Source organism: Nanorana parkeri, unplaced genomic scaffold, assembly GCF_000935625.1.
Source record: "Nanorana parkeri isolate BGI_ZX_2015 unplaced genomic scaffold, ASM93562v1 scaffold920, whole genome shotgun sequence".
NCBI lineage: Eukaryota > Metazoa > Chordata > Amphibia > Anura > Dicroglossidae > Nanorana > Nanorana parkeri.
The window spans coordinates 368,872-381,554 of record NW_017307188.1 but is presented as its reverse complement, the minus strand read 5'-3'; the positions used below and the strand labels follow the sequence as shown (position 1 = coordinate 381,554).

Here is a 12,683-nt window from a genome sequence, read left to right as displayed (position 1 = left end):
CTCCCCTGGCTGTCTCTCCTCGCTCTCTCTCCCCTGGCTGTCTCTCCTCGCTCTCTCTCCCCTGGCTGTCTCTCCTGGCTGTCTCTCCTGGCTGTCTCTCCTGGCTGTCTCTCCTCGCTCTCTCCCCTGGCTGTCTCTCCTCGCTCTCTCTCCCCTGGCTGTCTCTCCTCGCTGTCTCTTCTCGCTCTCTCTCCTGGCTGTCTCTCCTCGCTCTCTCTCCTGGCTGTCTCTCCTCGCTCTCTCTCCCCTGCTGTCTCTCCTCGCTCTCTCTCCTGGCTGTCTCTCCTCGCTCTCTCTCCTGGCTCACCTTGCTGTATTTTGCAGACAGTGTAGTGCAACAGGCTGTGTAAACGAATATTCTTTGATGTAATACATAGCACTTCAACCTCCAGTATCCACCAGAAAGGTGTCGGGGAGCTTGGCTCACCAGACTCAGGCTAATAGGTAATCATGTGTGCTCAGCTAAATAAATATACCAAAATGGAATAAAGGGGCCGCCATTCCCACCCTTCGTGATCTACCAGCATCAGCTTTCAGAGCTACTGGTAGATCACGATCTACCTAATGGGCAACCCTGCTCTATAGTGTAATTGTAAGTTGGATTTTAAGGATTCTGTTGCTGCAGAAGTGTTGTATGTCTGACATGGGCCATACACAGATCCAATTTTGGACGTTTCTTGCTGAAGCCGTGTATGGCCACATGAATTCTTAACAATTAAAGGAGAAGTGTAATTTTGAACAAACTACTTATCCTTTTTGTTCCCTCTGACATAAAGTATCCTACATCTCTCCTAATGCATACTTAAAGGATGTATAGGAGTGGGAGTCCATGGCTGCTGTTTACAGGTAAGTAGGAACCTGTAGGGCAGGGGTGGGCAACTCCGGCTGTGTTTTAACTGCAAATCCCAAAATGCCTCTTGGGACTTGTAGTTCCACAACAGCTGGAGGGCCGGAGCTGCCCACCCCTGCTGTAAGGGAGCAAAAAAGGAAAACTACACTTTATTTTAATGTGCACTTATCCTTAAAGTAGTATTAAGGTCTGGGCATTTTTTACCTTAATGCACTCTCAGCATTAGGGTTAAAACTGCCCAGTACCTGTTTTTCTCCCCCCACACTTACTTGGCAGTGCCGCTTGTCACCGCCGACAGTACCAAATCGATCCTCTGTTCCCTATACTTCCTGGTTACAGGGGGAGGATACTGATGGCAGAGGAGCCATAGGCACCTTCTGCCATCAATCAAACTGTTGGTCGGAGAGGAGAGGTGTGGCCTGCCGCAGGGCTGGGTGTGTCTGTGGACACACACAGCTACAGCGGTCACGGCTGGGAATGAGCATGCACGGGTGACTTCACAGTGGCTGCTTAGCTGATGGAGGCACCTCTGCAGGGGGCGGGGGGAGAGCGCTGTGGGGACCCACTAGAAAATGAGAAATTGAAAACTTTTAAAGAAAAACTACAGCAGTTTCAAAACTGTTTTGTTACAAGACTGATGTGGGTAGAAAGAGCAAATACATAAAAAAAAGTGGTGAATGTGGATAGTTTAGAAACCGGGTGGGGGGTTGGGGGGTGTCAGGGGTTGGTGGGGGCCGAAGCAGTGGGACGAGCAGCTGTGTTAGAGCTGAGCTGTAAGCAGCTCGCTGTCCAGTCCCACCCAGCTCATTGACATCATTAGTTGCCAGGAGCTTGGCAGGGAAGCCAGCCAGAGAATCCCAGGTTGCTAAGAGCTCTCAGCAACCTGAGACGCTGTGGCTGCCCCTCCCTCACGCCTGCCACCCCACAATGAGATGCCTCCTGAGATGACTGCCTCTGGCTGCCTCATTATAGTGGCCCTGGCAGAAGGGCTGCCTTCATTTTTGCTATTGGGCCCCATCATACATAGTCATGGCCCTGGGCAATTGTGTACATTGGATAAATCAAGGCATATTTGCAATTTTGCAGCAATCATATTATTGCATTGGAGGGATATCTGGTAGGCAGATGCTTTATTTGGGTTTTTTCCAGTTAAAAAAAAAAGGATTATTTTAGTAGATTTAGTAAGTGTCACCTGCGTTGTTTGCTTCAATACTGCTTGACTATAACCAACATTGGGAAGTAAGGCTGTGCAAAGGTCAGGCATTTTACCATGGGTGTGATTACTCTTTAATCACGCCCATGGTAAAATGCTTATATTAATGGGGTGGGGAGTAAAAATGGCCATACACAGATTGAATGTTGTCTGTTTCCTGCTAAATTTGCAAAATTCCATCCATTGGTGGCCCTACCGGCAACACCCAACTTCATGTAAAATTGTTTGGCCAAGCAGTGACTGCAGCCAATCAGCCTGCGGCTGTCAGAATAGAATACCTTGAAGGGGAGATTCCCCATCCATGTTGTTTAGCGTGAATGAGGGAACCGGGTGACCTCTCTTGTAGCTGAACAAGAATATTCTTAAGGTGTATGGCTACCTTAATACTACATGAGGTCGTGCTCCATGGTACGGGAATTAGCATTACCCCTTCAAAATTAACCAAACTCTTCATTTTTCAGAAAGGCAAAGCCTACCTTCAATATCCTCTTTTTTTTTTTAAGCATATTGCTTGCTGCAGACTGACAGGTGCTCTTCAATGCAGTGAAGCCCTGACATTGAAGCAGAGCAGTCTCTGACACATTCAGCACAAACCATGGATCATACAGAACTGGGTCACCTATGCTGAACATTGCAGGGTGTGTTCTTTGAATTATAGCATGCAGAGTCTCAGGATCGCATTGCTGTGTCTCCCTGCCATCCGCTATGGGATAAAATTTGATACAATCACTGTTATCCCATTTTGGTATTATACACCACTGCATTAGGATAGTCCGTCTCCTTGTACTATTAGTATCCTATCATCAGGTCCATAAATTATGGATTTATGGTAATATATTTTTGTTGTTTTGGGGGGGGGGGGGGGGGTTTAGCAGTGTTTCCATGGTAACAAGCCATGCCTCATTCACATGGTTTCCACGACTACCTTTCGTCTTGTTACCTTGGTGACAAACCACTGTTCATTGATAGCATCTTTGCTGAGAACAGAACCCTCTCCCCATCCTCCCTTTTCCTCGGCATAGCGCAGTGCAACAGCATGGGCGGGAGGCGGGGGTGTGGGGGGGAGACATGCAGCTTTTATGAATGACTTTGGATGTCAGACAGATACCCCCATAGAGGTGTCTGTGGCTTCCTCACGACTTTCCTACTTAAGGTGCGAGAAGCGCGTTTACCAATGGAAGACGCAGATCTGTCTGGCAGATGAACATTTTTTTTTTTTATTAACCGAGAGATGCTTCAGCATCAAGCAGTGAATTGCTGTGTCTATAGACGAATGAATGAATGAATGAATGAATGGGCGGACAGACGGATATATGGGCAAATGATTGAATGAGTGTCCATCTATGTGAATGTGTGGAGGGATGGATTGGCATACTGAATGAATGCATGGATAGATGGATGGATGGACAGATGGATGGAGAGAAGGACATGTAGATGAACTGATAGGAGGACAAATGAATGGATGTTTAAATGAATGGGTGGTCGGAGGTATGCATGGATGGATAGAGAAAAGAACAAATAAATAGATGGTTGAATTGATGGTTGGTCAAATATGTGGATGGATGGAGAGAAGGGCAAATGAATGGACTGGTGAATCAATGGGTGGTGGGAGGGATGGATGGATGGATAAGAGGACAAATTAATGGATAGGTAAATGAAACAGGAAGTGAAGGGAAATCTTCCAATGGGGTCAGCTTTTGTTGTTACAACGATTTAAGAGCATAACTCCCCTCACTTCCTGTTTCCACTTTCAGAACAGGAAGTGATAGGTTGTTGTCTCTCTGTATAGAGCGGTCTGTTGGCACAGTCACTAAAATGACAGGCTCCTGCAGATGGTTTTGTTAAGCCGTTTATATGGCACAGTCTCTCAGTGTTGAGTTGTCTATTAGTACAGGGCAGTGTACACTGAGTGGCCAGATTATTATGACCACCCCATCAGTACTTCGTTGGGCCACGAGATGACTTCATTGGGTCCCCTCGTTACTCCAGGTGATGAAAGGTGATGCGAGGAATCTGACACTGCACTGTTGCCCTTCTGTTGTCTTGTACCAGTCTTGTCACTCTCCGTTCTGCCCTAACATTAACTAGTCGCTGACGGCCACAATTCGCACGTTCAGACCCAGATTTTCGGCTGACAGTCCAGTCTTTAAACACTTTAACAACAGTTGCTCTTGAACATTTAACGAATTCTGCTGTTTTGCTGATACTCGCGCCATGGCTCCGAGCGCCCACCATCATCCCACGTTCAAAGGATGTTAAATCGCGTTGTGTACCCGTATCTTCAGAAACAAATCACTTCTACTGTCGCGGTAAACAACCTGCTTCCCTATTTATAATGGTCTGGCCCTCTAGCAACTTCAGCGCAAAATTATATCTAATTATAGCTAATTTGCCTACAAACATCAGGTGGTCATAATAATCTGGCCACTCAGTGTATACAGTATGGCACAGTCTCTTAGTGTTGTCTCTTGGTACAGGGCAGTGTATATGGCACAGTCTCTCAGTGCTGAGTTGTCTCTTAGTTTAGGGAAGTGTATATGGCACAGTATCTCTCTGTTGAGTTGTCTCTTGGTAGAGGGCAGTGTTTATGGCACAGTATCTCTCTTTTGAGTTACCTCTAGGTAGAGAGCAGTGTATATGGCACAGTCTCTCAGTGTTGAGTTTTCTCTTGGTAGTAGGGGGAAGTGTATATGGCACAGTATTTCTCTGTTGAGTTGTCTCTTGATAGAGGGCAGTGTTTATGGCACAGTGTCTGTCTGTTGAGTTGCCTCTTGGTACAGAGCAGTGTGTATGGAGTAGTCTCTCAGTGTTGAGTTGTCTCTTAGTATAGGGCAGTGTGTATGGCAGAGTTTCTCTCTGTTGAGTTGCCTCTTAGTAGAGGGCAGTGTTTATGGCACAGTATTTATCTGTTGAGTTGCCTCTTAGCAGAGGGCAGTGTATATGGCACAGTCTCTCAGTGTTGAGTTGTCTCTTAGTAGAGGGCAGTGTATATGGCACAGTCTCTCAGTGTTGAGTTGTCTCTTAGTAGAGGGCAGTGTATATGGCACAGTCTCTCAGTGTTGAGTTGTCTCTTAGTAGAGGGCAGTGTATATGGCACAGTTTCTCTCCGTTGAGTTGTCTCTTGGTAGAGGGCAGTGTATATGGTACTGTCTACAGAAATGTTAATGGGTTATGTTACATTACCAGTTAAGATGTAAACAGCATATAGCACAGTTTTTCTTTAATAAAAGTGTGTTGAGTTTGTCACAATGTGCAAAGTCCGATCTGCTAGCTGAGTGAGGAGATAGAATAAATTCCCAGGTGGACTGACTTCCCAGAATGCCACTGCTGGGACAACACAATGAGGACAGTTATTTAAAGCCTGAACTAGTTACAGCACTGCAGAGATGTACTGTGATCTACAAACCTGCCAAGACAAATGATACAGGCTGTGACTGGCTGCTTTCCAGAATCATATACATGCAGCCCTACATAAGTGAGACACATATAGTTCATCTCTTGCAAAAGGGAAGTATATTAAAGGGCTACTATACACATACTACCAGCTGGTTTACGTAAGAGAACGGTTGAAGGTATACTTCATCAATATAGAAAATTAAGCTTTGAATTGCATACTAGGGACACAACTTGCACAAGTTTTATGGTTTTCAACTAGGCAACAGCACAGTGCACCAGTTAACTTGCTGGCATCAATGGGGCCTCAATGCAAGATCTCCCTGCCGTAGTTCCTAGCTCTGTTCTTGCCCACCCTGGAGTTTGGGTTTCTTGGTCCACCTCGGTGTGTTGCCAATCTTCCTATTCCTAATGAAAATTAAATAAAAAATTCCAGCAGGGTCTTCTCAGAATAGCCATGACAGATGTGCAGAGCTTAGAATAATCAAGTTCTGATCTTCACTACATACAGTGTAACTGGATCATGCTTGTAGTGACAGCAATGAATGGTAGCATGTAATACCATGGCAGAAGAAGAGAAGAGGAGTCACCAGCACTCACATGAAGATTAAAGATTAACTGATCTTATTTGTCTGACTCTGTCAGGAGAGCTGTATGAGGACTTCCATTCCTGGACCTCTTTTGAAAATGTCCCTCAGTCAACTTGATGAAGGAACCCTGCGGGGCTGTAAAATGTTGGCTGTTTCTGATTGATGCCTTGGAAATAGACTCTTCACTTCAGTCAACTGCTGGGGACTATTTTTCTCTTTATCTATAGGTGAACTCAACCACAGAGATCATGAAATCTCCAGGAGGTAACAAACCACTAGCCAAGTAACCTATTCACCATCTACCAAAAGCAGAAATGCCGGTTTTGAGGGATAGAAGAAGAAACAGAAAACACTACTGGTACTGTTGGGTCACGAGAAATGTATATCCTGTCCACGTGCAACTTCAGATCTTTAGGTGGACTGTGCGACATTTAGGTTGGCTGTGCCACACTCTGGTGGGCTGTGCGACACTCTGGTGGGCTGTGCGACACTCTGGTGGGCTGTGCGACACTCTGGTGGGCTGTGCGACACTCAGGTGGGCTGTGCGACTCCCAGGTGGGCTGTGCGACTCCCAGATGGGCTGTGCGACTCCCAGGTGGACTGTGCTACTCTCAGGTGGGCTGTGCGACTCCCAGGTGGACTGTGCTACTCTCAGGTGGGCTGTGCGACTCCCAGGTGGACTGTGCTACTCTCAGGTGGGCTGTGCGACTCCCAGGTGGACTGTGCTACTCTCAGGTGGGCTGTGCGACTCCCAGGTGGACTGTGCTACTCTCAGGTGGGCTGTGCGACTCCCAGGTGGACTGTGCTACTCTCAGGTGGGCAGTGCTACTTTCAGGTGGGCAGTGGCACTTTCAGGTGGGCTGTGCGACTCTCAGGTGGGCAGTGCCACTTTCAGGTGGGCTGTGCGAAACTCTGGTGGGCTGTGCTACTCTCAGATGGGCTGTACGACTCTACAGCATGCCGGCAGTGGATAGGCTTTTTACTCGAGCTGCTGCTTACTTAAAAATATTAACTGTAACACTTTGCAAGCATTTCATTTCGATGCACCTGGAATGTATTTCGCTCATTTAAACTGAGAATTGAGTCGGGCTGAACTAAGCTTCGGCCTTCTCATCCATATGGCTTTTCTACCTTTCTAAAAGCTGAGTAAACAGATCATCAACCATCCTCATAGCAAAAATGGCTGACAGGCAACGGTGATACCAGGTTCTTTTATGTGGGAAACTGGCCTCAGAAATTTTTGTTGCGTTCCCTACTGTCCATATCTGTAAACAATAAATTAAGGCAACTGGACTTGCTGTATTTTCTTCTTGAAGACGTTTCGTTCGTCATCTGACTAGCTTTCTCCATTCAGAATTCAGTGCCCCAACCCGCTGCTGATTGGCTGGGAGGTACATTTAGCTTCTGTATTCAGAGGAGTTAAGGTTTGGTCTGAACCATGACCCCAACCCTATTCAACTGCTTAAAAAAAAGACCTTCTGATGCTTCTTTTTTACTCATCCAACTCCACTGTCTGTGTCCCTCACTGATAATGGGAAGTGATGACCAGTGGATCCAGCATTGCAGTCTGTGCGACTGGTCGCCCCTTCATCAGCAGATACAGCATGAGAGGACCCCACTGCTACACAGCCAATTGGAAGTGTCCATGTCACTCAGGAAGCAACATGGCCACCTAAAGCAGGACCCTCTTTCTGTGCAGGGAAAAAGACAGAAGACTCAGAACTAGACATGTGCGATTCGTTTTGTTCCGAAATTCGGACATTGAGACACATCCGAATTTCCGAATCCCGCTGCATCCAATGTGTCCGAATCCGAATTTCCGTTTCTGAATTTTGGATCCTGTCCGAATTTCGTTCAAAAACTAAACTGAATCGGACATGTAACTTTTCTGGCCAATCAGATGTGCTTTTCAGTTTAATGCATCCGAATGGGTCTGAACACAAAATTTCATTATGACGACCACTACCTTGCTAAAGAAGCTGAGGGTAAAGGTGAGGGACTGGCCAAGCATGTCTCCAAACCTAAACCCTATTGAGCATCTGTGGGGCATCCTCAAACAGAAGTTGGAAGAGCGGAAGGTCTCTAACATTCACCAGCTCTGTGATATCGTCATGGAGGAGTGGAAGAGGACTCCAGTGGCAGCCTGTGAAGCTCTGGTGAACTCCATGCCCAAGAGCGTTAAGGCAGTGCTGCAAAATAATGGTGGCCACACAAAATATTGACAGTGTAGGCCCAATTAGGACATTTTCACTTATGGGTGGTGTACTTACTTTTGTTGCCAGCGGTTTAGACATTAATGGCTGTGTGTTGAGTTATTTTGAGGGGACAGCACTTTACATTGTAGCAAAGTGTAATTTCTTCTGTGTCATCACATGAAATTATATAATAAAATATTTACAAAAATGTGAGGGGTGTACTCACTTCTGTGAGATACTGTATGTATATGGCTCCCAGACCCGAATGGCATTCAGGATCCGAATTGAATTTCGGGAGCTCCCATTCGGATCTGGGAGCCATATACAGGTGAAACTCAAATAATTAGAATATCGTGCAAAGTTCATTTATTTCACTAATGCAACTTAAAAGGTGAAACTAATATATGAGATAGACTCATTACATGCAAAGCAAGATAATTCAAGCCGTGATTTGTCATAATTGTGATGATTATGGCTTACAGCTCATGAAAACCCCAAATCCCCCAAATCCACAACCTCAAAAAAGTAGATTATTACATGCAATCAATAAAACAAGGATTGTACATAGAACAATATCGGACCTCTGAAAAGTACAAGCATGCATATGTACTCAGTACTTGGTTTGGGACCCTTTTGCAGCACTGACTGCAATTACTTTTGCACGATATTCTAATTATTCGAGTTTCACCTTTACATATAATACTAAAGCTGAGGCTCCCAGACCCGAATGGCATTCGGGAGCTCCCCAATGCAATGTGGAAATTCTATGGTATTCGCAACAAATATTGATAAACATATCCGAAACTAACAAAAATTCAGATTTCGTCCGAAACCCAAATTGGATTGAATTTCAGATCTGAATCACAAATTCCAAAGTTTCCAGATATCCAAACCGAACTGAATTTTCCGCAGCTTACATGTCTAATCAGATCCCGGTGTGTCACATGGCCAAAGATTAAGGTAAGCGAATGGGGTAGCAATGCCGGGAGTTGAGCTTTACTGTTTCTTTACAGGAGTCCAAAGATCAAAAAGGTTGGGTGCCCTTTTTTGGGGGCCCACAGTAACATATTTACAATTACGACGATTTTCAAACAAGCAGAAAACAGCATCTTTGCAGAACATTTACAAAAGCCCATTGACCATGAACAGTATATGTTTGTTCTCTTATCTCTTATATAGCTTATAATAACAGAGAAAATGCCCTTACCCTGTCAGCACGACCACAAAATCCATCATATTCCAGCCATTGCGTAAGTAGGATCCTTTGTGAAATGCAAACCCCAAGGCAATGATTTTAATTCCAGTTTCAAAGCAGAAAATTCCGATGAAATACGGTTCAGTATCATCCTGCGGAAAGAAGGTAATTGTAAGAGTCTTATTTAGAAAAAAAAATGCTATCTGTATACATGGTTTTATTTAATAAGAATGCAAAGGGTAGAAATGTGCATTCACCCATACCAGCCAATAAGAATTCAGGACTCAGCAACACAGAGTGGTTACACTGTATAGAGGAAATTTCTGATTGGCTGCAATGGGCTGCTGCACACCTTTTTGCTTTTTTTTGCATTCAACAATAAGATAAATGTTATCTAAAGAATGAATTTGCGAAGCCCTATTTACATGATGTCAATGTAACATCAGAAAATTAGCCCATTGTTTAAATAACACAGGGCGTGTGAATCCTGGGTGAAAGCCGTGTCAATCTTATGTGAAAACATTTATAAATAGCACAACCATACACATAGAGAGGATTTTGTTTAAATTAGAACCTGTATCTGGCCGCTCCTCAGCACATCATAGCTGGTAAGGGTTGGGGTGGACAGACACAGACACTGTGGGCACAGAAAACTATTTTTGTTGGGTTTACATTGTATATCAGAATCCCTCCCATGTTCTGAAGCTAAGAAAAAAAATGTTAATAGGTTGTAATTAAGAGATCTAAACTGCTCTGCAATTATAAACAACAGAAAAGTTATTTATTGGATGGATCATGGCTTTATAAAGCAGCATAATAAGGAGCTCCCCAAATCATGAGCTACGGCCACTTAAAGGGACCCTGTCACGTGATTAAGACATGTCAAGAAAGATACACAATACTGCCCACGCCACTGAATGCTGCTCAAATCCTGAGCAATTACATAGTTACATAGTATTTGAGGTTGAATAAAGACACAGGTCCATCAAGTCCAACCTATTGCGTGTCTGTGTGTGATTGTGCATGTGTATGTGTGTACATGAGTCCCTATGTGTCCTTGTTTTTAAGTGTACCTGTACCCCTGTATGTTACTGTCTCTGAGGAAGGTATCTAAATGCTTTTTGAATGAATCGATACTCTCAGCTGATACCACTGCTTGTGGCAGCAAGTTCCAGACTTTAACCGCTCTGACTGAAAAGAATCCCCTACGCCCTTTGTGTTTAAATCTTTTCTACACCAGTTTTAGGTGGTGGCCTCTAGTCTTTGTTACGGAGTTTACTGTAAAAAGTAAAATTAGCCCTCAACACTTCCGGGAGTATCGATCCCCGTGATCCCCTGCATGTCTCCTTGGTTCTTCCTGTTGACATCCACTTTAACACTGTCTTCTGCAGATAGGTGGAGGTCAGCAGGAGGAACCAGTGAGAGCTGTGGGGAACCATGGAACCAGGAAGTATAGGGGGAATGAGTTCTCAGGATCAGGGCAGCGTTCAGCGGCGCAGGCAGCAGGAGAGATAAGTATTGTGTTTCTTCTTTGCAGGTATGTGCTTACTTATGGGTTTTTGGTCATAGCTTCACTTTACTGAAATTGGAGTGTGCAACATTCATTCCATTTGTGGTGACTGCACACGTAGTAAAGATAAACACATAATTTGCTTATGGGTTTCTGATCATGTGACAGGGTCTCTTTAAAGTGAACTTGAGTTACTTTATTCTCCCCTAAACTGTAGGCAATCAAGTAGGGGTGCCTGTCTGCAGGGGAGAACTGGCAACCATTTGGCATGGGGGGGAATGGGAAACCACAACCAAGGGATCCTTTCATGGTAGTTTTCTGTGGACTAATAGAAGATTTGGCACATGACGTGTGCCACAGTGATTGGTGGTCATGGTGAAAAGTTGATGTAATATTGCAAGGTTCCTCAAACTTTTCAAACAAAGGGCCAGTTTACTGGCCAGCGGGCTGTTTGGGGTCCAGTCTGTCCAGTAGGAGTAAGAAAAAAGAATAATAAATACCCGGGCATCAGTAAAATTTACCCCTTGTAGGCTTCATGTCCCGCACCACTCATTGTGACACCATGGGCAGGACTATACAGGCAACATAAGACAGGAAATCACAACGCCCAATAGTGACTGTAAAATTGCCAGGTGCTGGAATGTTCTGTATTCCAATGCTCGGCACCTGCTACCACTTTTAAAGCTGCCCCCATGGTGAGCTGAGCATGCGGGTCATAACATTGCAAGAGGCCAGTCCAACAGCCCAACACATGTTATTAGTATTGGCCTGAGGTGTACAGTATATGGCACACTTTACTTAACCCAGTCCTCTCCTGACTGCCTACATTACTAGAGCTCCCTAGGAGCCTCTTAAGCCAAGGTAACTCTAATATGTAAATACATCAGTAAGGCTGTCCATCTTGTGATTGGACCATGAGAGGTAGGGGGTGGAGCCAAGCACAACTTTAGGAATTTACTTTCTATTTCCATATTAAGAGCTCCCCTGGATTTAGGGCTGTAGGCTCTTGTTCCGAATGGCTACTTACAGGGCAGAAGGTTCAATATGAATTGAGGTTTATTATGTACGCTACCACTGCTAACTTCCTTTGAAAAGTTAGTTGCCTCTCATGTCATGATGATGGTTTGGCTTTAACACTTTTTAAGGTGCTGGCCCGGGATCAAGTATGAAGATCAAGAGTTCTAAATTTAAGTAAACCTATGCTTAAAAAATATGCAGGTTGCCATTGTTGGCCTCTCCTTTTCTAATAAAATGGAAGTTGACTGGCTGTCTGGCTTCAATAACTGCCATCACTACCCCAGAACATGTATACAGTTCAGGAGCTTCCCTGGTTGCATGTCTGGTCATTTCTACCCCCCACTGTACTAGTTACTTAAAAAGTAAGCTGACCCCCCAAAAATTATTCCTGTTCAAATTAATTCCTCCAAGATTTTAGATTTTCCATATCTGAAGAAGTTCATGATTCTGAAGAGTTTTTGGCTTAGCCTCCCTCTTCCATAGAGTCCTAGCCATTCTACTAAAGTACTGCATAAAAAAACACATAGAAAGATCCCTCCTCTAAAAAGTTTCAATCACGGGTGGCATCTGCTGGCCTAAGTCACCCATTGGCTCTTGTGGAATAAAGTGGTAAAATCTCCCCTCCATGTTCTGACTGTTCTCATGGCCATGTTATAAGCTTTGGATGCAAAACTGAAATGTTTAATTTCCCCCCAAATTTCCTTGAAAATCAAGAGACTT

The 12,683-nt window shown here is 44.6% G+C and overlaps 1 protein-coding gene across 1 annotated transcript in view; it reads right to left on the bottom strand.

Annotated features, from left to right (window-relative positions):
* Positions 1-12,683, bottom strand: part of CACNA1A (calcium voltage-gated channel subunit alpha1 A) — a 217,525-nt gene that overhangs the window by 144,904 nt on the left and 59,938 nt on the right. The window contains exon 3 of the mRNA XM_018566115.1: positions 9,449-9,588. Within this exon, the coding sequence (XP_018421617.1) occupies positions 9,449-9,588 (140 nt within the window). The remainder of the gene's footprint in view (positions 1-9,448; positions 9,589-12,683) is intronic.